The sequence below is a fragment of the Nestor notabilis genome, unplaced genomic scaffold, assembly GCF_000696875.1.
Source record: "Nestor notabilis isolate BGI_N333 unplaced genomic scaffold, ASM69687v1 scaffold11251, whole genome shotgun sequence".
Taxonomy (NCBI): domain Eukaryota; kingdom Metazoa; phylum Chordata; class Aves; order Psittaciformes; family Psittacidae; genus Nestor; species Nestor notabilis.
The window spans coordinates 36,908-63,606 of record NW_009915263.1 but is presented as its reverse complement, the minus strand read 5'-3'; the positions used below and the strand labels follow the sequence as shown (position 1 = coordinate 63,606).

General features: G+C 37.6%; 1 protein-coding gene across 1 annotated transcript in view; it reads right to left on the bottom strand.

Annotated features, from left to right (window-relative positions):
- Positions 1–26,699, bottom strand: part of DCLK2 (doublecortin-like kinase 2) — a gene marked incomplete at its 5' end in the record, with an annotated part of 85,304 nt that overhangs the window by 21,701 nt on the left and 36,904 nt on the right. The window contains 6 exons of the mRNA XM_010024057.1: positions 1,567–1,675; positions 2,625–2,697; positions 11,225–11,319; positions 15,050–15,100; positions 16,442–16,543; positions 19,650–19,752. Coding sequence (XP_010022359.1) covers positions 1,567–1,675; positions 2,625–2,697; positions 11,225–11,319; positions 15,050–15,100; positions 16,442–16,543; positions 19,650–19,752 — 533 coding nt within the window. The remainder of the gene's footprint in view (positions 1–1,566; positions 1,676–2,624; positions 2,698–11,224; positions 11,320–15,049; positions 15,101–16,441; positions 16,544–19,649; positions 19,753–26,699) is intronic.

Below are 26,699 nucleotides of genomic sequence, written 5' to 3'. Positions count from 1 at the left end.
ATGAGAAGGGAATAGCAACAGGATTGCAGTAGGTAAGCTAAGGGTTGGCATGGCATCGCCTGAGGGTAGCAATGCTAGTGAGAACATTTACATTGCTCACTGTGGTAATGCTTGTCAGGAACCAGAGTTTGTTAGTTTAACATGCTGGGAAAAAAAAAGAAAAAAAAGAAAAAAAATAAAGAAAAAGTCAAGACCTTCATGTCTAGATGTTAGACTGACGAGAAACATTATCTTAAATGTGCATATGCAACAGGAAGTATTTTGAGCAGCAATTGTAGCATTTCAAGAGCAGATTTAGCCATTTTTTTCATTATCAGCACTGTACTCAGCTAGTAACTCTAGGAGCTGCCACCTCAGTCTTAATTCCTTACTCTATAAGCTTTGCATGCCTGTACATCACTTTCTAAAAAAGTATTAAAAATAACAATTGTCATGTGCTGCTATAAACAAGAAGGGTGTATTAGACATTGTGTTACATGCCACCTTCCACTATTATTCTCAGTAATGGAGAGAAATAATCCAGACACAGTGTGAAGAAATAATTCTCTTGAGTAAAAAGCAATTAATGGCCAGGGAAACATGTTTCTGCAAAAAAGGCCTCTGGATCAGCCTCAGCCCAATGCTTTTGGCCCATTTGGATGACTCGGCAAAAGTATTTATGTATCTGCTAAGACTGGAATGAGATGTTTCCATTCATAGTTATCTTTCTTTTCATTTAAATAAAACCAGCACATGAGGATCGAATAATACGAACTGTTTCTTTAACTTTTATGGCTTTTATAGACATTTGCTGAATTCGCCCAATATTTACATACAGGTTGGAGATTCCTCATAATATTTAAGAAGCTGACATAACACTTCAATTGATGAAGACAGCAGAAGGTGATTCTAAAAAATACACTGAGAAAGTGACAGTCAATTCATCTGTTATGTTTGCACTAGCAGCAAAGTGTGACACAAAGCTTGCAGAGGAAGCGCAGTAACACAGCACAGGTCGGTAAAGGACTCCTGTCTGCTTGATGAAAAACCAGGCACAAGAATATTTCAGTCTCACAGCACTACCTCACAGAAGAAGCAAGCACAAGGGAGTCAGTAGCACAGCCACCTACTCCATGCCTTTAAGAATACTTTGCCCACAGTACACTGAAAGCTGTGAAAAATCATTTAAGCAGCAGGCAGTAGGGATACTACAGCAGTAGAATTGCTGAGGCAGAAGGGAGGTCTCTCAAAGACTGTTTAGATGCCACATACAATTTCCTGCCATCCACAACAGTCTGTGGTGTGAGGGAATTTCTTAATGACCTGTGGGGTTTCTTTAAGAGCCTCCATTAGATAACTCCTTTAGTTTTGGAAACAAAAAGCCATGTTCCTCTGCTGCTCTCATATCCCTTTGCTGGTATAATATAATACATGGGAAGCTGCGTGGTTTGCTATGCCTAGCTCTCCTGAATTATAGGCATAACTTTGCAACTGCTCTTTGATTTCATCTCATCGCATTTTCTGTGAAAATAAGATGGGCTTTATCCAGTAAAATAAACAGCAGTACTGAACAGTTTCCTTGCTCACCTTTCTACGCACTCCTTTACAACAGCGAAATTGCCATCACCAATTACCTTCCCTACTTTATACTTCTCAAGAATGGTAGATGACCCTGAGCACTTGTTTCCATTCACACCTGCAAAAAAGAAAGGTTAACAATGCAAGCTGAAGTGTCAGCAGGATGTAATATATCGCCAATGGGTTCCACAGATACAGAACAGTCACAAATGCAAAACAAAACTTGAAGCTGTTATCTTCACAGCTTATTCCCTTGTTTTTATCTCAAATATAAGAAAGAACAAGACAAGACTAATCAGAGTTGCTTGACCTTTTAACACACAAGTCAAATCTTACTATGCTTTTGTGTGGACATATTCTAAACGTAATAAATGTCATTAGAAGTCCGTGGTCTCAATATTTACTGAACTTTTTTTGCGTACTCAAAGCAAAAATGGAAATAAGACTCCTCTACAATGCATGAAAAAAAACAGAAGTTTTATCTGTTGAGTTCCTTCAGGTTCCCTTAGCTGCTGCTGAAACATCTAAAATACAAATGAGTTTGACCGCTGCTTATTTCAGTATTTTTAAATTTAAAAAAAAAAAAAAGAAAAAAAAGAGGAACCTTAAAATTAAATTTAAAAGTAATAAAAAATGTCACATTGCTCTAAAGAGGTAAGGAATGAAAGCTTAAGTTTAGCTAAGGTCAGTTTATGGGCTAGTGGTTCTACCTGAAGTACAATGTGCTGTTTTGAGGAGGGCTCCACTTACAATCCAGCTGCAAAGACATTTCTGGTGATACTATGCAGGTCATGTTCAAAATCACTCAAATGCCTAATAGTGACTGTTGAAGAGCAGGGTCCACTAATATGCTACCACTTGACAAAAAAAGAAAAAGAAGTATTTCCTAGCTTTATTGCCTTGATGTAGAAAACGTGATCACAATTTTTCCAAGATAAGGTTAACAAGGTATCAAGTATGTCAAAACAAAACATTACTTGGAGTCATCAGAAACCGTTTAAAAGTGCTAACCCAACTGCCACCTACAACAGAATTTTTGCAGTTGTTAGCAACTATTGGTGTCCTACCTTCGGGACTCTGGCAATGGAGTGGTTCAGGAACACCATTCACATTGGAAGATGATCCACCATGTGGAGGGATCTATGGGAGAAAAAGCTTATTATTTCTGATGGCAATCACAAGAAGGAACTAGACAAAAACCCAGCAAAGCTAAAAAAAAACAAAACAAAACAAAACCAAAACACCCTAAAACCACCCACACAGAGTCAGTTTATATTTCTACTCCTTATTTTTATACTTCCTTTCTCACAGTCCATCACCATTATAATGCATCATCATTTGTACCAATTTAAGATTCATCCATAATATTCCTATTTAGATAAACAGTTGAACAGATTTCAGTAAACAGCAAAGAAAATTTCCTCCAGCTGCACCAAGTTCCATCTAAACACTAAAGAGCCAGTGTGTGTGGAGGCAACATTCCCTCCTCCTTCTACACAAGATCATTACAATACACTCTGTGTGCATTTTCACGTAAGCTGGAGACAGCCATCTCCAGACAACATGCTCTCGTGCTGCAGCACAACACATCTTTACATAGCTGGCACTGTCTGAGGTTTCCCTCATTGAAGCCTGTCAATATATGCCCTCCTTAGCTTACCAATGAAGCATGCTAGGAAGGTAACATAGACATGCTGGGTCAGCTCTACTATGTTTCATTTAAAAGGAAGAATTTTGGAATAGATGGCTAGGTACCTCTCCAATAGCCATTTTGCTTGGAAATCTACTGGTCTATATTTTACGTTATTGTGGATGTGAAGATTTATGACATCTACAAGCATTTCAATTTAGATGTCCGATATGCATCCAGACCTAGATCCCGTTTTAGTAACTGTGATACCTTGTAAAATATCTAAATTATTTTGAAGGACAAAAGCTGAAGAAAACTATTTTTGCTGCACTTAACAACTTAATTGGCACACCATCTGAATCTTCACAATTCTACTTAAAGTCATCCTGTCATACTGCCCAGGGACATACATTTTAAAAAAGGGGTGGAGGCATAGGAATGAATGCCATAAATAGTAAAATGTACTGGATGTGTTCTGTGCACCACTATTTCATAAGCTCTCACGTTACAGTTAAGTATGCTCTATGAAATTAAAATATATTTTAGATCATTCCCCCTCCTCTTCATAGCATTTCTTACTGTTCTGAGAAGTTCCATGACTTGTTTTCTTCATGGGCTATTACAGAGGTTCTCACCACTCACCACATAAAGGATTAAAATGCTTCTCTGCCTTAAGCTCAGTGTCTGTTGAACTGGCTTTGCATGACACCAGGAATGCAAATGCAGCATTTTCCATTTTAGCTGACATTGTCTGGTTACACTGCTGAATATTTTAAATCATTAACACTATTGTCAATGAAAGAACTGAACTGACAGATAGGGATATTGTCTAAAGGCTCATGAAATGCTAATGAATGCTTAAGTTTCTAGTGGCAGCTGAGCTGCCAGATCAGCTATAGGTACAGTAACTAGAAGCTGTACAACTTCATTTTGCAGAGCTCCTAAAACAATGATATTTACTGGCATTTGGCACAAAAGTAGTATGAAACAGCAACCAGTCAGCTACTACTCTGCTCCTTGCTAACTTAAAACCAGGTTATGTTAATGCTGCTGTCTTTCTGACTTATGTATTTATTCAGCAAGGATCAGAAACAAGGACATTTGGGCTAAATGACATTCGTGCAAAATCATGAGTCAATCACATTTTCTTCAAGCATAAAATGGAGGTAGCAGAACAGATCACTGCAAAGTATTAGTCACCAGCCAAAAATATTAGTAGTCTATTTTGGGGTTTCGGTGAGTGACAATACATGGAAATATCTAGCCTGCGTTTCCAGCTTCCTTTACCCTTGTAATCAGGTCAGAGCATGACTGGGCACATTCTTTCTTACTACAGTATTTACAAAAGGGATGCAAACAGCAACAGGAAAAGAAGCTAAAAGGAATACTAAAGTAAAACATGAAAAGAAAAAAAAATCTCATGCTGGTGGTGTGGCCGAGGTGCTAGATCAGAATCCAAAATGGCAGGTTTAACCTTAGCTCTGACACTGGTTTGCCTCATGGCTCTAGACATAAGGCCGAACTCGCACTACAACAGAGATTGCCTGTAGCGTGGGTGCTGTAGGTCTGTGTCTCAGTCCCTCACCAGCAATTCCCTACTGTGTCAGAGCACAGTAGAAATAAACTGAAAATGTCTGTGAGGTGCTGAATAAGCAGGAAAGGTGGGAAGGACACAGGAACTGACAGTAGGTGACACAGAATAAAGTGATTTTTATTATTAAAACAATTTTCTAATCATTTAACTACCCAGTGACATGTAATATGTATAATACTTTGTACTGTTGGTATCCCAACAGCCAATGGTATTTTGAAGCTGAAGTAAAGATTTTGGATGTGCAAGTAGATTTGGCTTGCAGTAGCAAGAAGAAAAAAGGATGCTTGTTGTTTTGATAATACATTAACAAATATGGATGGCATCTATAATCACACTGCATATTAGGTTTTGAAACAATTCTCCTAACACACATGTCACTACTGCTCTCTTCCAATACTGGTCTCCTTACACATGATAAATTCAGAGTGTACAGGTCTTAAATCCACCTTCTCACATACACGTGCAAGTCCTAACAAAACTCAGACCTGAGGCAGAATTTGACTCTTTGTTTGTAAAAGCTCACACTAATTTAGAGCACCAGTGGCTATCCAGCCCTTTGAAGAAAACAACGGCCTCAGAATGTGGTTGCTACTGGCAGAACACCTTACACCAACAGTAACTCCTGTTGCATTTAATCATTATGCAATACAGAATATAACAATTACTGCTTTTATTTCTCTCGTGTTGTCTTCCTGCAGGTCATTTGTGTTTCAACAGCACATCCAGAGCCAGATGAACAATACAACATAGCTGTTAGAGATACTGAGAATATCTTGGCAAACACACAGTTCTCAAAAATAGTTGTATATCATTATACACATTAATTAAAGATGTTGTAAAAAGTTACAATAGGTACTGAGCTGAAAAGAACCTGCCCAACTGTTTTGATTTCTTCACATGCTGAATGATTTTTTTTGTGGAATAACCATTTTTCCAGGTTCAGAAAAATGTTTGAACACATTTCTCTAGATTTTATATTATACAGACTGACTGTGACTTAAGTCAAAGGGTTTATGAACATAACGTGGTTTTGTGAGAAACACTCACATTAGATCTGTCATATTCATAAATTTAACACACCTACTTTAGTACCCAACATGTTTATTACACCTTCAACATTATAACTAATGAACAGGTATTCAGCATTCTTCCTTTCACCCTTCCTCATATCCAACTCATTAAAAACTCTATTTTATACATTGTACTGTAGAATTAACTTTTTTTTAAATATTTGGAGTATGCAGTGTATAATGTGCCAGATTGCTACATCCTGGCAGATACTGTATCCGGTTTTCTACTTTTAAGTTAATAATAAATTGAAATCACAAAAAAAAACCCCAGCAAACAAAAAACAAACACAAAACCTAACGAAATCAAACAAACAAACAAACAAAAAAAAAAACAAAAACCACCAAAAAAACCAAAAAAACCCCATAACCTCATGAACAAGCCTTTATATCATCAGAAAGTCCATAAGCATGAAATCAAATGGATATGCAAATGTAAGGTGACGTGTAAGCAGCAGGGAAGGACTCGCCAAAGATTCCCTTAAAATCTGGATCACAGCATAACTCAGTGATTTGGGAATGAAAAAGCAGCAGTTTGACAGTCATTTTAATCAAGCTACATCCACTGGTACAGTAGCAAAGATTTTGAATAAATCTTTTGAGTCAAAATGCTATCATACAGCCAGGAAAAATGCAAACATGTTGCTTGCATTTAAAATAAAAATGTGCAGGGACATAAGAAAATAATCCCAGATAACTACACATCTGGTGGGAATTTTTGTTTTGTCTCATGAGAGTATGAGGAAGGATTGATCCACAGATGTAAACCCACATTCTCCTCAAGTGGAATCCTACCTTAGCTGACAAACCTTTTTGCACTCAGGATTAGATTAATTGCACGTTTGTGAAAACTTCTGGAATTTTTTTGTCATACTGAAGAAAATACCTAACTTGGGAGCTACATGGGATGGTGCCTTCTACAGCTTGCATCTAAAGGCTTCCTGTATCTGTCCTTGCCTGTCTGGATAGAAATGAAGACCTTTTGCCATTAGGTTGCTAGGCATAAAAAGGTCTTTTGTACACTGTACTGTATACTTATGTGCAAATGTTTCTTTGACTTCAGTCAGACCCCCTGTGGTTGCTCAACATCTTCATAGTATGTCTAAGATGCATTAAATGTTCTGCCCTTGTCCTCCAGCACATTCATATTGCGTTGAGGAGACTCTGAACTGTATGGTTCACAGGCACACATGTGTATGTACACCCACACCCCTGTGTCTGGAAAATTCCAGGCAGAAATATGGGACCCCTACACAAACACTAACATTGCTGTTTTGATCCCATAATATCCTCTAAGTGCATCTAACCAAACATAGAGAAAGTATGTAACATTGTTAACTTTTCCTTGAGTTCTGATCTGGCATTGCTATGGTAATCTTTCATCTAAAGGTTAAGAAGAGAACGTGAACTCTCATACCTGCAGAAAAACTCCTTGATATTCTCAAAGAAACTTCCTCTAGCACAAATTAGCCAACAATTGTCCACTGTATGAGCAAGAAAGATGCTGAACTGTAAATTCTACAAAGGCAGCAAGCTGAAGAATTCCTCTAAGAACTGCTATTGCACCTGTGTCGCTAGGTTAGATAATTGCGTGTAAATATTTTTAACATGTAACTGCTAACAGAAGCATATGCGTACAGAATTGAAGAGATTAAAACCTTGATGAAGATAGGCAGTAATCCTTCAAATCACTTAAGCACATGTTTAACTAAATAAGTACATTAAGATCCTCATAGGAGTAAAGGGGCTACACTATAGCTTAAAGTTAAAAGCAAGTAGTTATTTGTTGGATTAGGCTTTAATGCCCTTTCACTTTGGTCATTTGGTCAAACAATCGAAAAAGTAATACACAAATTCAATTCTATTTAGCATAATTGGATTCTAAGAAAGGCCTCAGCTCTAAAGCTTCTTTATTTGTTCAGTTTTATTTTCTTTTTAAAAAGATGACAAGACCTTGTAGTACTTAATTTCAAGAGGGGACAATAAAACACAACCAAATACGCATAAAGAAGTTATGACACCACTTTCCAAAATTTCATATTTAATCTAGTCTCTGGATGATTTTAATGGTACGAAGTGTACATAGTAACAGGTGTACTGGAAAAGCTAACGGTCAAAGTACCCCTAACAGTATTAGGTATGTGGGTATCTATAAATGCACACTTAAAAGCAAAGGAAAAGGTTAAACCTTTCAATTGTCACCTATCAGTTGTCCTGTGGTACCCTAAGGCAGTATTACCATAGTTCCTTAATCTATGCAGTAGGTTTAATCTCAATGGAAAAGGTAATAGAAAAATAAGAAAGCCAGTGTATCTGTTCAAAAAAGAATATTGTACAGAGTAGTCATTTACTTCATGCCATGCTTGTTAACTTTTATATCTAAATCTTTACCCTCTACAAAGTGAAATGCTTAATTACAGGCCAATATTGTGATGTTAAAAATAAACAACTTTGATAAGAATACATAGCAGCAGGCAATTGCATACGTGCTATCCCTATTTGTCGCTTACTGGAATGAAGGCATTTAAGTTTTGGTTGTGGGAAAATTCTGTAGCATTTATATTATTAAGCCATAGCATAAATTCCTCACTTCAATTTTTTTTTAAACACTTCTGCAAGACTGGGATGTTGGACAGCAAACTGGCTTCCTGTATATACTGAACAATAAATAGCACAAAGGCACTCTGGCTGGAAAAGCTAAAAATGACATAAGGAAAGCCCTTCTCTTTAAAGATAAGCTATTCACAAGGAGTGTTTCCTGCAAGGAGTTTTCTGTGCCAGATCATACCGCTTCTGCTTATGAAGTGCTATAAAGCAGAAGGAATCCTTGGGGACTGAAAAGACTTTGCTTTGATTGAAAAGTGGTGTTCAAAGAATATGGTGCAAGACTCAATGCCTGAGACAGACAAAATTGCTGCTGCAATCAGTACCTTTTGCAAGTTTACTGCTTTGATGACTAGCATTATCACTTAAGCTCTACAATGATCATCAAACTTCAAAAAGCTTAGCCCGGTTCTCATCTATAGTCAAATATTTTATTTTGTTCTGGCTTTCCAAACAATACTGTTTTTAAAGTACAGTTCAGATGCAGCTGCTTGCTCCTTTTTACAGGAAATAGAGACATCATCCCCAATTTGTTCCCTTTACCCGCTGCCCCAAGCTCATATAAAATCATAATTAAGTGCTGCTGTTTTGTGCTCTACAAAAACAAACACATATGATTCCTATACAATAAATCAGCCAAAATATTTCATTTCCAGAGCCAGAAAACTCAAAAATGTACTTTATTCTTTCACTGTCATGGTGTTTATATCTACATTTTCATTCAGCTGTAGTCACGATACCTTCTTTGTGTACGTGCAGGAAGCCAGACTAGCCTGTGCAGCAATGCAGTGTTAGCAACAAAGAATTATTTAACAATAGAGAAAAGCAGTAATCTCAAAATAGTAAAATTGGCCCCTGCTTTCTCTCTCTTTTCTTCATCAGACTGACCAAGATCAATCCTACAGAAATAATAACAGTTTTTCTAAAAGAATGTGGATTTGCATAAAACCATGCATTTCTGCTACTGATTTTATGCTGATACTTCATGAAAACAGTTATTACCAGTAGAACATAGCCAACAAACAAGGCTTACTGCACAGGGCACTTGTTCCTTTTAGAATTTATCCTAAGATTCACTATACAACTTTCCCTGTCTTTAGTCTCAGGAGCACAGCTGGGATCCTCCTACTGAACAGATGCATCCTAACGGGATAAAACATGAGGTACTCACGACTTCAGTAACACATCAGGTCTGAGATGATTAATTTGATTTTGCTGTTTTCTTTGGTCATATAGGGATGAATGATTTGACACAAAAACCCATTAGTATCCAGCATCAATTAAATTCCAAAATGAAGAAGTACAACAGCCTACTTGAGTGAAATTGACATTTTGTCTACTTTACTGAAAATTACTTGTTACTATTAGAATTATCTCTATCTTAATGGAGCTTTAATTGTCTCAAGCAGACGAGACAGTGTGGGGGAAAAAATAAAACAAAACCAAACAAACAATCCAAAAAAACAACTAAATCATCACCCCCCCAAATTATCTAAACTTGTAATTTCATAAAAGATGAAAAAGCACTTGTTAAATATAGTGCCGACCAGATGAGAACCTCAAGTCCAATGACTTGGGTGTCCTCTACTTTAAGTTCTCTAGAAGAGCTGTCCAGACAAATTTTAAGACACAGTTCCAAATTTCAGTGTCAGAATTATTACTGCTCCTGAAAATGCTTTAGAGGGGAAAGGCCAATCTAGTTTGATTTGGATAAAGAGAAGCTATGGGATGGTACAGCTTACCAACATAAATGCAGAGATCACCACTAAATTGCTTTTAACAAACCAAACAAATAAAAACACATTAGAATTAAACAAATAAATCAAAATATTTCCTCAGAATTATCACAGAAGCCTGGCAGAAACCAGTGCCACACTGCTTGCAAAACAGACAAAGACTTGGTAACAATTAGCATGTCAAAAACCAAATCTAAATACTATTCGGATCACGTCCTTTAGCCAGTCTCTTAATTGAGAAAACAATTTTCCACAGAATTATGCAGACTCTTCACAACTGTTGTGTTCACCAATGGGAGCTATTACTTGACCAGAATAATCACTGCAAACCATCCAGTGCACTTCCAGAAAGGCTGCAATTGATGATTTCATAAGAAAATTCTCCTTGAAAGGACAGCTGCACAAATGCAGCAGTCAGATGCTCAACAGTGCTCCAGACTGCTTCTTTTATTTTACCAAGCAAAAAGCACAGAGCAGCCTCTAAGAACTGTAAATGCTACCAATTTTTAAGTGGGAGAGGAAGACAATTCTCTTGGTGCAACACAGAGAAAAATCTGTCAGACATCAGGCTGCTCCCAAGGGAACCCCTCATATGCTTTCAGGCAGGAGACTGCATTAAGGGGTGAAACTGTGGGCCATGGATGAAGAACAGTGCTTCGGATGAAATCTTAGACAATGTTACAAGACTGTAAGGTATTGAAAAGAGGATACTACATTTATATAGGCGGAGGGAATATAAATTACTTGGTGGCTTTCTGCAATCTACGAAACAATGGAAAACTCAAAGAGCAAATTGGCATATTCAAACCACCATTACCCAAGCTGCCAACCAAAGACAAAACACAATAATCTTACTTCAGATCTCCTCACCACTTCAACTCAAAAATCTTACTAGCGAGGCTACCCTAGGGAACTGCAACTTTTTTTTTGTTTCCTTTTTTTTTAATTTCTTCAGCATCATTGTAACACATCATTCATTCATTTAATACGTTAATGAATAATGGAATTTGGGGGTTTTGATGATTCTTGCACTTACCTTGAGTCCACGAAAGCTGCCTGGGCTTGTTGGTGAAGAACTGGAGGACTTTGTAGATTTTGGGGTGGATAATTGACTGCTTGGGGTTCCATTAACTGGCCAAAGCAATAAAAACAAACAAATGGAAGAAAAGATGAATAAAAGTAAAAAACTACAACTTGCTTTTAAACACAACATACCTCTCTAACAAGTTATCACTCAAGTCTGCATACAAAGAGCAAAACAGACTCCTCAGCATGATGAAGAAATTATATGCTTGCATGCCACACAACTGCACCCCCAAAACTCACGAGGCTGGATATGGGATCAAGAAGACACACAAACATTGCATTGTCATTCTAGAGATTAAGAAGGCTTTTTCTGTTCTTCGCCAGTGCAAGAGCTTTGGGCAAAAAATAGCCAGAGTCTTTTAAAATTATGTCATTTATTGTGATATCATACACTAAAATATGGAGAGAGAAAGTGTCTCCTTTTTAGATCAACACTACTGTCTAGGTAGAATGTTACACAGGACACAAGTTGTTTTGTTTGTTTTTTTAAAAGAAAAACAAACAAACAAGAAGTGGGAGGTGTTTGGATGATAAAGAACTTAAGTAGTAGTTCAGAAAAATACTGATTTAGGGAAAAAACACAAATGACAAATTAAAAGCTAGTAGGCTATTTCAGAACTTCACATAAGTTTATGTGTCTGTGAAAACATACAATACCCTCCTACTTGACTTCAACTGCTTATTCATTTTAAGTCCAGTTTTCCAGACAGGCCTTACACAACATCTGACCTGAACATAACTTAGGTCAGTCCTTGCATTTTCCTGAATAAACCAGACTGATGAATTTCATTATGCTGACGGAAATAGCACACTGCTCATCATACGCAAATATGATGCAACATTATTTCCTTTCTATGTGAACCCCGTTTTTCCTTGGAAGATGAGAATACTAGGCAGAAATTTAAGAACTAAAAAATTTTCATAGCTGATTCATGGTGCAGAGTTATCTTTTCAGAAAGAAAAATGCAACCCCAGCAAATAGAAAGTTAGCTTCAAAGTAAGTAACAGTTACACCTGCACATATCCTTTACACATTCAGAGGTCTGTCACGGGTTATGCATCACTTCTTAGCCAGCGCTACTGGATTTATTCTACAAGTGTCTATTAACCAACGTAGTACCCAAACATTTGAATGCTGAAGATGCCTTCCAAGCACTGTTTTCACAACCTGGGCCATTCATCTGCCAGCAGGCCAGGCTGAATGCACTGCAACCCACAAATCCCCCGTTTTCACAAAAATTTCTCTCTTTGATGTGTGATGTTAAGATATAATTAATCAGCAGTTAGCTACTGAATAAGTCTATCTTGAAATCTGGTAGCTTGTATTTACATTCCCAAAGCTGTTACAGGACTAACAGCTTAGTCTTTTCTACCAAAAGTATTCAGTACGTTTAAGATATTTTTGTCTTGATTTTAAAAAAGGTTGCCTGAAAGAATGATGGGCAAATTATTTAAGTGTTTTTTAAGAAGCTAAAATTATGTAGGAGTATATGTGCCTCCTGCAGACTTCTTTTCATCATTTGGTTTTAGACCACATTCTTGAAACCTGGCTTATCAATGCACCTTTGTTTTATAAAGAATTTGCAAGTATGATAATGAAAAGGGCTAGTGAATGCTCAACTACTTTTTTCTGCTTCCTGCATACACAATTTACTCTAGCCATTAGAAAAAATACTGAGCTGTAAAGTTCATGTGCAAAAATTAGATACTTTGGTGGAAGAATCTGTTTCAAAGGACCAATGATTAATACAGAAGGAAAAAAAATGTTTCATGCATTCTTTTTATACAGCTCACAAAAAGGCCATTTTTTCCTGAATATGACCATTGAGGCCTACACTATAAGACATCCTTATCTGTCTCTAAGTCACTACCATCCTTTTATGCATCAAGAGAACCACTAAAATGCGCCTGTGAAATTGGCTGCTTAACACAATCTTCTTCTCTTTCATAACTGTCTAAGGAAGAACATCCCAGCCTACACTGGCAGTACTCTGGGTCTTTTCTAGTATCTTAGATACGCCTGGGGGACAAAGGTGTTGTTCTGAGCCAGGGCTTTGACTAGATGAAGTCCAGAGGTCCTTCCAACTTTTGTCCTTCTATGATTCCACAACACATCGACCATTCTGCTGAGGATCCTATTTAAAAGAACTGTCTGTAGATACCGCTTTGCCAGTGTCTTCTGAGATCCACTTCACATGAGTTGTACACAACCACAACAATAGTAAAAGATGGAACGGGCCTTGCGTAGATGTAAAAAATTTGCATCTATAGGGAATCAGCCAAATGCTTGTGCTGGTTTTGGCTGGGGTAGAGTCAATTTTCTTCATAGTTGCTAGTATGGGGCTATGTTTTGGACTTGTGCTGGAAACAGTTTTGATAATTCAGGGATGTTTTAGTTATTGCTGAACAGTGCTTACATGGAGTGAAGGCCTTTTCTGCTCCTCACATTGCCCCACCAGTGAGTAGGCTGGATGTCCGCAATAAGTTGGCAAGGAGACAAGCTGGGACAGCTGATCCCAACTGACCAAAGGGATGTTCCATACCACATGACATTGTGCCCAGCAATAAAACAAGTGGGATGGATGGCAGGGAGGCCGTTGCTCAGGGACTGACTGGGCATCAGTCAGTTGGTGGGGAGCAATTGTTTTCATTTGCATCACTTGCCTGTCTTGGGTTTCACTTCCCGTTGTTATTTTCTGTTTCATTCCAATTTATTACCATCATCATTATTATGATTACTTTATTTCAATTGTGAAACTGTTCTTATCTCAACCAATGAGCGTTCTCACTTCTACCCTTCCAGTACTCTTCCCCCATCCTGCTGCAGGGGGGAGAGTGAATGAGCAGCTGTGTGGTGCTTAGTTACCAGTTGGGCTTAAACCACAACACTGCTATTTCAGACAGCAGTACTTTTTTCTTTTTCTTTTTTTTTCCCCCCTCAAAACCCACACAAGCAATCTGTACTCACTTCTGGCACAAACTTTGCTACTGCTATTCATTTGCTGATTTTTTCATGTATATATGAAACTTACCTTTCTTATCTAATTCCTAAGTATAATTTCTTTTGAGGTTTCTTTAAACATGTAGAGCAGCCTGAATATACAGAAAAAAAAAAATCTTCTCTGTTGTTCTTTTAAATAGTACATATTAGGCTACCAATCTTTAGCATACTGGAATATTGAAAACTGAAAAACCTATGAATACCTTTTAAATTGCTAATTTCTAGCATGGTCCAAAGTCTCAACTTATTAACTAATCAAAATGCATGTTTCTCCTTTTAGAGATACTTTCACTAAAGGTTCAAAGAACTTTTGAGTTTGTCTAGAACTTTAGGCTGAAATAACAAAAGAAAACAAAGGAAGATGAGAAACCGGAAAGAAAATGAAAACACTATGACATGTGTTTTCATACCTTTTTCAGCAACTTTTATCCCTGCCTTTCTGCACTGGTTGAAATTTCCTATTATAATATGCTTTAGAATACACATACAGTGTAGTGCGCCTCAGAATGCTCTTCTACTTGTAGTCAAACTGTACCATTATAAATTTAATTTTGACAGCATTAGCAGAAGTCCAACAACTACGAAGCCTCACATATTATTTCACTCAAGCAATTTACTTCAACAAAAAGCCTACACCCACTATGTCTCTGGCTCAGCAAATGCAAAAGTGTGTTTCAAGCTTGAAAATATTCACAAATACAAGTGAAAAGAATACAGGAAATGGAGAGGGAGGAGACACACTAGTGATATACAGCCATAACAGTAATGGCTCACCTGGGGATTTTGCTGAAGAATGAGCACTGGAGTAGTGGCCACCCTTCTTTACTGTACTCATATATTTGACACAAAGGAAAAAGACATTAAGGAAAGAAGTTATTAAACAGCTGTGAACATGCATGAAAGGAAGAAGGGTAAATAAAGGTAAGTAAAGACTACATGAGAAAAAATGGCAAGTAAATAGAAGGATAAATACCAGACAGTTTGAATAATTTTTTTAAAATTAACCTGACCAAAGGGGTGTCCAAGTAGAAATAAGTAAGGGAATGACAGCACTGATTTCTAAATACTCAGTGTAAAATTCACTGTTGACAGATATCCATAAAATCTCATTGGAGTCAACAGGATTGCATGAAATATACATCAGTTGTGAACCTTGCCCTTCCTGCTTTGTTGTTACTGCAATCCTTCTTGGAGGTTTTTCAGTTAAATATTCAACTTTTTATGAACAAATGATAAATATTCCACTTCGAAAGAACTCAAAGAGATAAGATTACTTTAAACAACATCAATGAGGCAAAACACATATTAATATGGAAATAAGAAGATGGATCATGTTGCAGTTTGAATACACGCACAGGAGTTTGTATTATCAGTAACTATGTATAGTTATGTTCAAAACAGAGTATATATATTTATATATTCAATTATTTGATTTCAGGGCTACTTCTCCAGGTCTGAGGGAAAAAAATCAAGTTTTATTGTATTTAGAAATTTTCCCTTCTATTAATTTGCGTAAAAGACTCAGTGATTTGCCAGCAGTTTGGCTGAACACCGTATGTTCCATAACACAATGTGAACCTTTGTTTGCAATTACAGGAAGCACAAGAAGAAAAAAAGCAGATTCTCTGTTAATGGGCAATAACATTCCAGAACATCTCCTAAAATTACTTGAAACAGCAAATTTCTGTATTTCTGACAGTATTTGGCTTGTATAGAAGAAACTGTCCAAATTCAAAACACTTAAGAGTATACTCTAGTTCGGTGAACATAAATTTAACCACATAACCATCCTGTTAATTGACTTCAAGAAAATCAAATGCCATGCTGAAAACACATCCCAAGTGTACAATTAGCACAAATTATTCCAGTGTTCATAAACTGAAACCTTTTGTGTCTGTTAATTAAAAAATAGAAACCACATTTCTTCTCAGGATTCAAAAATAAATGCAGATTTTACTATAAATTAATATTAAATCTATGAGAAAAACTGAAGGAAAAAATAGGAAAAGAAAAAAGAAAAAAAAACCAACCCAATCAATTCTTTTCCTCTCAGGAAAGAAAGCATGGCACTTGTACTCCAGACAGACCCAACAGTTTTTTCATCCCATTAAACAATTTCTAACTTTCATATGTTTTATGAGTTCAGCTCTTTCCTAGAAGTAGTACCTGAGGCAGGTGATTTGCTTCGACGTGAAGGTCCTGGACTTTTGGACCCACTATGTCTCATACCAGACGAGCGGGAATAAGAGGATTTCATAACACGGCATTCTGCAAAGCAAGCAGATAAAGATTTGACAACACTTCAATGTACAGGGTTCCTCCAAACACTGCTGTTGCTCTTTATTATCCAGAAAATGAACATCAGTAATTTCTAAACGTGCTTGACCAACCGAATGAAACAAATTTACAAGTGCATCTCAGAACTTTAACTTACATAGCATACAAACAGATTTGAGCTACTAAAACACTGTATGTAACATTCTGCATGTGCTATTTCTTCATGTCTTGAAGCTGGATTATTACTGTAATTCAAGTTTGTACCTACACACTGCTGAAAGAGCAAAGAAGTCAGCTGATGCCAAAGTTGTTCTGATAATTCAGTAAATCCTACATGCTGATAATAGCAGCTTCATATAGTGCAACTGCACAGAGAAACCTGGTTTTTTTTGCTAGAAACTGATGTTGTGACCAATTTTTAAAGAGGTGAAAAATGTCTATTGCTTCCAAAAGGCTGAGACAACAGATTATTACCATTTACCATCAGCTATATATCACTAAATAAAGGACAACCTAAATGGGAAAGAAATCAATAGGCATACATTCATTGACATTTTTGAAATATTTTAATTCCTACAGTTAGCATCCACTGCAAATCACTTCCAATGGAATCATATAAATTTCCCTTCTATGTTTGTCCCTGTTACTCATCACTACGATGTCAATGCCATCATTATAATGCCACATCATCACCAAAAGTTTAGCTGCATGCCCTGCCATTCAAGTCATCTTCCTAACTCTGTACCTAACCTGCTTTTCCCCATTAAGACCTCCAGACTTATTAGAGGAAGCAAGTGCCAACAAAGCTGAAGAGAAGAAGGAAGAAAAAACCCTTCAGCACTGGGTTCTCAGATAGGAAATGACACCAATTAGTCTGTGCATGGTGTAATGGGGAAAGCAAACTTACGGCCATAAAATCTGCAAGGAAAATTATTATTTTGCCCAGACTGAGTTCTGCAGTGTGAGTTAATACAACCATGCTCTTCCATTCCTGCATATGAAGGGATAGTCAAAAACTGCGCTAAAAAAGTACCCTTCTTGTCACCTTCACACTAGCTGAATCAACACAATCAGGCAGTTCTGGAAAAGTAGTATATTGGCAATAACAACAGAATGGGAGCCAGCTGAATCCTCCATCCATCAAAATGTATGGACCAGTGGTTAGATATATACCAATACTTCTTGATGTAACTAAAGATTTTATAATGAAATTACAGCATTTGTAAAAATTAGAAAAACAGCAAGTGCTTTTGCTTTCAGTTAACAGAGCAATGCAAAAAAACCCCAATCTCTTATTCACAACCTGAAGCTCTCCTCAAATAATCTGATTCTTGCCAGGGCAAGATTTCTTTACCACAGATTAATTTTTTTGTAAAAGAAAATCAGAGTGATTATGCAAACGACAAAGAAAAAACTTGTCTAGTAGGTCCTGTAGCAACAAGACAAGGGTTAATGGTTTTAAACTAAAAAGGAGTAGATTCAGACTATATAGGTAAGAATTTTTTTTATGATGAGGGTGAAACACTGGAACAGGTTGCCTAGAGAGGTTGTAGATGCCCCATCCCAAGAAACATTCAAGGCCAGGTTGGACTGGGCTCTGAGTAACCTGATCTAGTTGAAGATGTCCCAGCTTCTTGCAGGGGAATTGAACTAGATCACCTCTAAAGGTCCCTTCCGAACCTAAGCATTTTATGATTCTACGAACATGGAGGAAAAAAAACCCCAGCATGTATATCGATATTCTAAGCTAATTCTAAAACTCCCTGGTAGAAGAAAGTGTTTTCCTTGAACTTACTTTATGAAGTTCCTCTTTAACAGAAAAACAATTTTTATAAACAAGTTAAATTCATGATCTCTCAGCGGCAGAGAGTATGGCACATAGTCCCACTTTGTCTCACCTCCTTCCCCACCCAACACCCCCTACAACTTCACAGTATAAACAGGTTCAACACTTGGTCTATAGCAGACAAGACTGGAATGTGTGAATTGTCTAGCAGGACCTGAAATGAGTGTTGTTATAGCTGTGATTTTCTAAAAATCTCATGAGAACAGCAATATGGGAATCTTCTTAAAGTTGCAGATGTTAAAAGTGAACATTTATGGCAGATTTTAGATCCACGGCTGAACCTTTTAAAATTCAGTGCTGTTTTGCATGTGACTTAAGGGACAGGGTCTGTTTTCCAAGAGAATAGATCAGATTTGTTAGTGCATTTTAGAAGGACTTGGGGGTGTTGGTTGATGAGAAACTCGACATGAGCAGGCTTCAGTGTGCGCTTGCAGCCCAGAAAGCCAACCGTATCCTGGGCTGCATCAAAAGAAGCACGACCAGCATGTCAAACGAGGTGATCCTGCCCCTCTACTCTGCTCTCGTGAGACCTCACTTGGAGTATTGTGTCCAGTTCTGGTGTCCTCAACATAAAAAGGACATGGAGCTGTTGGAGCAAGTCCAGAGGAAGGCCACGAGGATGATAAGGGGGCTGGAGCACCTCCCGTATGAAGAGAGGCTGAGAAAGTTGGGGCTGTTCAGCCTGGAGAAGAGAAGGCTGCGTGGAGCCCTCATAGCAGCCTTCCAATATCTGAAGGGGGCCTACAAGGATGCTGGGGAGGGGCTCTTCGTTAGGTACTGTAGTGGTAAGACAAGGGGTAATGGCTTTAAACTTAAACAGGGGAAGTTTCGATTAGATAGAAGGAAGGTCTTCACAGTGAGGGTGGTGAGGCACTGGAATGGGTTGCCCAAGGAAGTTGTGAATGCTCCAACCCTGGCGGTGTTCGAGGCCAGGCTGGACAGAGCCTTGGGTGACATAGTTTAGTGTGTGGTGTCCCTGCTCATGGCAGGGGGGTTGGAACTAGATGATCCTAAGGTCCTTTCCAACCCAAACCATCATATGATTCTATGATTTAAACAGCTTTGGTGGCACACATTTACAGAATTCAGATGATAGTTTGAAAAAACTTTTTAATCCATAGGAAAAAGTATTCCCCTGCATATTTTCCTAAATCACACAACTCTTGAAGATCAAACAGGGGGGTTGGGTGGTTTAGGAAGAGTTCTCAATTAAATTGACTATTTCAGTGGGTTTAGGATGTATAGTCTTACCGCTGTGATCCAACACGAAGTCATCCTGAGCATACCGGTATTTCTCAGGCCCACATGCAATGAAGACATCATCATCTCCAAAGAAGTCCTGCAAGCATGTCACCTTGACAGCAAAATATACAAACAAAAATAAACAAATGCAGTACTTCTGAATACTTCAGTTAGTCAGCAGCAGTCAAAAAGTTTGTGTTTTCCTTTTCACAGTGATTTCACAATGTTATTTTTATTACAGAAACACTCCAGTTCTCAAGTACTTGGGCTCTCCCAGTAGTACAGGAATCCTCAGGGTCAAAAGAATAAAATATGACTGCCCCTCACCTCCAAAAACCCCTTCTTTTATATTTAACACCTACATTTTTGCCTATAAGTGCACATTCATGCTGATGACTTTGACAAGACCAGCTATAAACACCACTCAAATATCAAAGCTTCTTGTATTCTTACATTAATTACTTATGGAAAAATTTGTTCAGTTAAAATGACTGCATCTACAAATATATTCTTTTATAGCCCAAGGCATTTAACTTCCATGTTTAGATGTTCTGTTAAACAAAAAATTATTCCCCTGTTATTAAAAGGTATTCCATATTCAAGGAAAAAAGAAATACAGAGTCCATGCCCTTTGCAGCTCCGTCTGTTCCTAATTCTCCCAGGGATGATGTCACAATGTATTTCAGTAAGGATCAGAAAGGAAAATAATGTTTCAGTCATACTTTAAAAATACAAAACCAAGGACCTTGGAACAAAACTTACTCCTCAAAAGTGAATAAGAAGTCAGCTTGTGAAGGAGCAAGTGTCTGCTCTAGAAACAATTAAAACCAAAAATGCCACAAGAAATCCCACCAAATACTTTGTAACTTCCTTGTAAAAAAAAAAAAAAAAAAAAACCACCAAAAAAAACCCCACAAAAAAAGTGCTTGCATGTAGCAAACTATTTTTTAAATGTAAACAGATCAAAATTTTACTGTATAACTGTTCCCTATTCTTTTTAACACTGCACATCCAAATGAGATCGGGCAACAAAAGCTATGTAGAAGCTAAGAAACTTAGAACCGTTTGGTAAAACCATGTAATTAAATAAGTAAACCAAAAAAATGCTTTTAGGGAAATCAGCTTTTTTCTTTCCCAGATACCTGTCAATGGCATTTGCATATTTTACACACTGTGATAATAGTAAACATTGGCAGAACTACAGGAAGGGGTCTCTACTGCCTGCAGTAATCTGAGAAACACTCAGAATATCAATGACCCTCAGCTCTCTGCAAGAACATCCACCCAGGGCATTCACCAGCAGCACAGTTGTCATGGCAGCTAACTCAGAAATAACAGCCGGTGCCCTCACAGTAAGATCCTCACTACAGTGCCACATGCAGTATCCAGCATTTGTGTCACTGTGTTACACAGCCAAAGGACTCCAGCCACCGCCAAAATTCTTTTACTGTTATCTTACCATTGCAATGACAATCTGCTTTCATTGACAAGAGACATATTCAGCTGTATTTGAAAGTGCCGCTTCTAGTTAACCAAAGAGCAGTAATAACTGGATTCCAATAGCTGTACAAATTTAACTGAAGTTCAGCTAATAGATTTATTCCTCTACTTAGTAACTCTCTACTAATAAGAGGGCTCATTATCATTTCCATAGATTTTAGGAATCTAGCAACCAATCCAAACCCACCACTGCAGGAAGACCTGTGAGAAAGCTTTTAGAATACTTATCCCAGTAGCACTACTGGACACAGGCAGAAATGTTCTGAGGCACAAGCTCACACCCAAAGCCCCCAAAACAAGGTGCCATTTCCACAGGCTCTGTCTACCCATCGCTACTCTACTCATATACCCAATGCCCTTGCACTGCTGTTTCAAGCAGATTAGAATTAAATGCTGTGGTTTAGCAGAGCCTAAAATTAATCTTCTGTTCTGATTCAAAGCCTCACCCTCACCCCATAACCCCTCCAGTCTAAAATCTGAGCTGAGAGTAAGAGGGGAGAAAATGACAGGTCTTACGTCAGACTCTGGGAAATACACCAGGATATAACTACATGCAACATTATCCTTTTGTTGTCTGCAGAGCAATTCTACAAAGGAAGGGGCAGATCTGTGCACAAAAGATGACAAGAGAACCGTTAGAAATGCACCTTAAAATCTTTGGTAAATGGCCATTGGGGAGGGGAATAAAAAACCTTCCGCTATTAATTACAATAGGTACTTTCCCACATGTTCATGTACATATAGCTTCCCCAGGCAAGAACACACAAGAGTAACCATGAGCACCAATGATCAGATAAACTGCTGGAAGGTGGAGCAATTGCATCTCCATCTTGGAGCTCAGGCTAACGCCAGCTTCTCAGTCTGCTTGCACACTGTGTACGTGACCTGTGTGACTTCCACCTGTCAGTCACACACCAAAATACACTTTGGCTTAGTGTAAGAGATACTAAACTACACTTATGACTGGAAGTCAGATAAATACAAATATAAAAGATTTACACAGATGCTCACTACATTCCAGTAGTGAATACTGGAGGTCCTCCTTCTCCCTACAAATAGCCTGGACTGGCAACACATAGGAAAAAAAGAAAAATGTTGAAAAAGCATATTCAACAAGTCTAAAGATCTGCTAGAATTTACCAATGTCAAGTAACCACACACTATGAGGTGAGGGAAGTTGTTTTAAAACCAGTTCATTGAAATCTTCTGTTTTCCTAAAAGTGTAATCTAGTGGTTATTTTTCTAGGCCCTTATAATTAAGTCAAAAGAGCAGCTCCCATGGTGCAAACATACACTAAAATAAACAGACTTCATTTCCTACAGAGTTAAAGTTAATGTAAATGCTGCAATTAATGATAACAGTGTGCAAAAAAGCCAGTAAGAGAAAGCTGAAATGAGTAAACTGCTTGCATGAGACTTTGTATGCTTCAGGTTCACTGTGGTCTAACCTGCAAATCCCATAATTCCACCCCAAAGAATATCTATACAAACAAAATTTTGTTTGTCAAACTAGCATATGACAAATACTGCTTCTCTTTCCACTAGGCCTCTAAACACTGTCTTACCCATTCTTTGTTTTGCTGCACTTGCTGCTAAAAGAACTGTTCAGTCCTTCAAAATTTTTCCTAAAATGCATTTCAAAGGAAGATAGTATTAGCAAACCTGCATATAAGTGTACCATAGCAAAAATAGTCAAATATGCAGTCATTCAAGTAGCGATTCTCTTGCTAGTCCTGATATCATGACCTTCCGTGCATGAAGATGCAACTGTGAAAATCTTAAACGCCTTGAAGTGTGTTAAGCACCAAAATAAGATTCTTTTTAAAATTCCAGTCATTATGTCATTTTTGAGATTCAGACCTGGCCACTTCCATTCTTTCCATTAGTGGCCTTGCAGTAAAGCTCAATCAGAACATCTCTCTCCTGTCTGTGGCTTTTATTAGCACAGATAATTCTCTTTTAAAAGAACAAGAAAAACATGACTTGTTTGACAACAGGAAAAAAAAACCCCTCTTTAAAAACTGATTTTTTTTTAATGTAAGGCATATACAGAGCTACAGAAGGAAGTTTTTTAGGATTTATCATTATAGTCAACACTATAAATGTTTACACCAAAGGAGTTTCACACTTGCTTGAATTCTTTCTTTTTTCCTCCCCACATAGAAAAATGAAACTATTTTGAAAATCTGCTTTCAGAACACTTTAGATAACTGTTATTGTGTTAACTTTGGATGTTTCAATTAACATGTTTAAAATGTGTTAAACCCTATTTATTTCAAAATGCAACACTCCTTCCCAGCCAAACATTGCCTGTGTTCTGCTGGTAACTCCACTGCCTTCTTTTATTTAGAACAAAAAGTGACTTACTGGTGCTCCTCTCACCAGAGACAACTCAGACTGCTATCAGGTTGTCTTCTTGCACTGCTTTAATTCACAATATGTCACTATACACAGCAAAGTAGTGCATATTTAGATAAGACTGTATTGGAGATGTGCTCAGTCCTTTAAAAATACTTCTGATGGCTTAGAATTACAAGCAGGAATATAAGGGAATAAGGAAAAGCAAAAATGTTACGTGAGATGTCTCAGAATAAATACAACTGAAGTCAGTATTACATTTTCTTTGTTAGTAGGGTCACCCACAGTTTATCGTGTGTCTGTTTCAACAGAATCTGTTCACTTGCATTCTCAATATAGCTTTCCGAGACAATGTGCAAATGGCTCTGGGCATCACTGCTTCCTCATGGAAGGAAAACGATGGCTGTGTTCACCATTAGACTAAAGACCAGAGGACAATGTAATTCAAGAAGCAGCACCAGGAGAATTAAACTGTAATTGGCTTCAACCACAAGAAACCCAAAGAAGTGTGCAAGAGGGCCAGTGATCCAATGATTCAAAACTGCAATTGCTTGTTACCAAAAAAGCATATTCTTTACTCATAAAACTTCCCCTCTTTCCCCCCTGAAGAAATCTTGGGACACTGAATGGAGGAAGCTTTTTAAAAAACACAAACGCTTCCTAGCAGAAGTACATACTACTAAATAGGCATGTTACAGAAGGGGCACGACTAACAGTGATTTGCAAAACCGTTACCAGTTAAAGCACTTCAAAATCACACAGCTGAAAGCACAAAAAACGTGGTTTACACGTGGGTGGGTGGGGAGGCACAAACTCACAGGAATGGGTAAAACTGCAAGACAAAATGTGAAAATGGGGTGTTGGAAGGGAAGGGAAAGAAACACATTGATTTCAAAAATCAATTGCCTGATCCCTGGCTGTCTACTAGTGCAGTGTTTTAATGTCACATACTCCTATCAATAGGTTTATATTTTAAATAGTTAAATAGTTGAATAGTTATAATCAAAGAAGTTTACTTGTTCCAAAGAAATACTCTTCAGTCAGATCAAGCTACTGGACTGGAATATACAAACTGTGATCCATACAGAAATCCCTTTCCCATTACCATCACACAGGTCTTAGAAATGTAACTTACATCAACCCCTACTCCCACCTCTGAAGCTAACAAGCAGAAGACTCATTCCCAAAAGAATAAACAGGAATAATGATCAGTCTTTTGTAGACAAAATTAAACAGGCATTTAATAATTGTTCTTTATGATGAAGTTACAATTTAAAATATTGAATTATATGAACCAACCCTTATCCACAAGATATTTACCCTCCAACCTCCAGAATGAAAAAAACTTACTAAAAAAAATTTGAGACACTGACACCTTGGAGGTTTTATGAACAGCTGCAAAATTACTAAACAATTCACTTCCTCTTTAATCTTTAGCACTAAAAAGAGTTCTGTAACTACGTATCAAAACTCTCCACCCAGGAGCTCACTGGATAAATTGTGTTTATTCCAGCTGTACAAATATGCTTCATTCCAAATGTAGAAGGAAGAGCTATAAAGAAAAGTAGTTTGGCTTAATTTAGTATGGCTGATTCAATTTAAGTAAGCAGCAACAGGACTGTACAGTTCAAGTCTGAAGAGCCACACCCTGTGTCTGGGGAAAGCTGCTGGAGATTACAAATTCTCTACATCAGCTGAAAATGGAACTAAAACATCAAAACTGCAAAAGATATGCAAGATTTTTTTGTATTTAACAATGGAAGATTTAGATCTACTGACTTCAATAAAACACGATATGGTGTAAGTATTTTAAAAAGGAAGCACATACATAACATGAGGCAAAAGGAAAACGAAGAGAACTGGCATGCACAGTAACAGCTGGATTTGTGAATATTTTCAGCTTAGCAGTAGTGACAGGCATTTGAGGCTGAAATTCTTAAAGAAATACAGTGGGTTGTTTTCCAGGAATTGCTGGGGGGGAAAAAAAAAGTGAATAATCTTAAATGTCAGCATGACATATCTAGATACAACCTCCCTGTTACTGCCTTCAGCATGAGACCCACATTTTTGCTGGGAAATGATCCTCCCTTTTTACTGGGACAGATTACAGCTATGCCACCTGACAGTTTTGCCCTTTGCCCCTTACTTCTGAATAAACAAAAGTCAAATATTCATCTCTTTTTCCAGTCAGGTCATATTTGTCATCATCATTTTTGTTTCACCTTTTAAAACAAAGTTAGCACTTCACTGCCGTACAGTCTCATTAAAATTTTTGCAGTGTTTTTGAAGCTGTCAGGTTCACAGTTCAAGGGTTTACGCACGTCCTAAAGTACAAACACCAGGAAAGCACTCCTGTAGAAACAGGTCAGTTGTCTGTTTTCTGTTTCAGTTCCATCACCAACAAGGGCAGACTTAACTTTCAAAAAGAAGAGTTTGCTCTGGGCAATTTCAGGAACTCGAAAAGGAAGGGGAAAAGGGCATTCCCACCCTCTCCTACTGAGTATTGTGATTTTAACACAGATTTTCTTACTTTGGAACTTCCCTTGGTCTCTGCACTTTCACAGAAAAACTTGACCAAGGGAAAGGGGGTGTGTAACCAATATTCTTAACTACTTACTAAGCCATCAATATCCTACGTGACTGAAACCAAGACCAGCACAAAAGATGTTTGGTTTTAGCTTAAGGCAGCTATCTGCCTGGTTATACTGAGTCACGTTTCCTGACATGTCCTCAGTAAACAGTGAGAGAATAGCCAGCTGGGTAGCTAGAATATACTCAGGAAGTAGAAATACAGAGAAAAGTTAAACCAATGAGCCCCTGACATGCACTTTAAAAAAAAAAAACCAAACCAAAAAATCCCACCACCAAATAAAAACCCCAACCAAAAAAACCACTCAAAAAATCAAACCCCAAACAAAAAAACAGTAACAAAAAGAAATCCCCCCCCACCCAAAAAAACCAAACACCCAACTGTAATTGCCAATATTCTTTTTTTTTTAATTAACAATCTATTCATTTGGTAGAAATGACAACGTGTTGAAGGCAACTATGCTAAGTGATTTGGAAGCAAGCGAAAAAGAAACTGTTTAAGAGCCAGGCAAGTATGGAAACCCACACTGTACACAAGAATAGCAACAAGAAACACTACTACATCACATCAGATATGTAGTAAACCTGAAAAATCAGGTCAAGTGTTAAGAT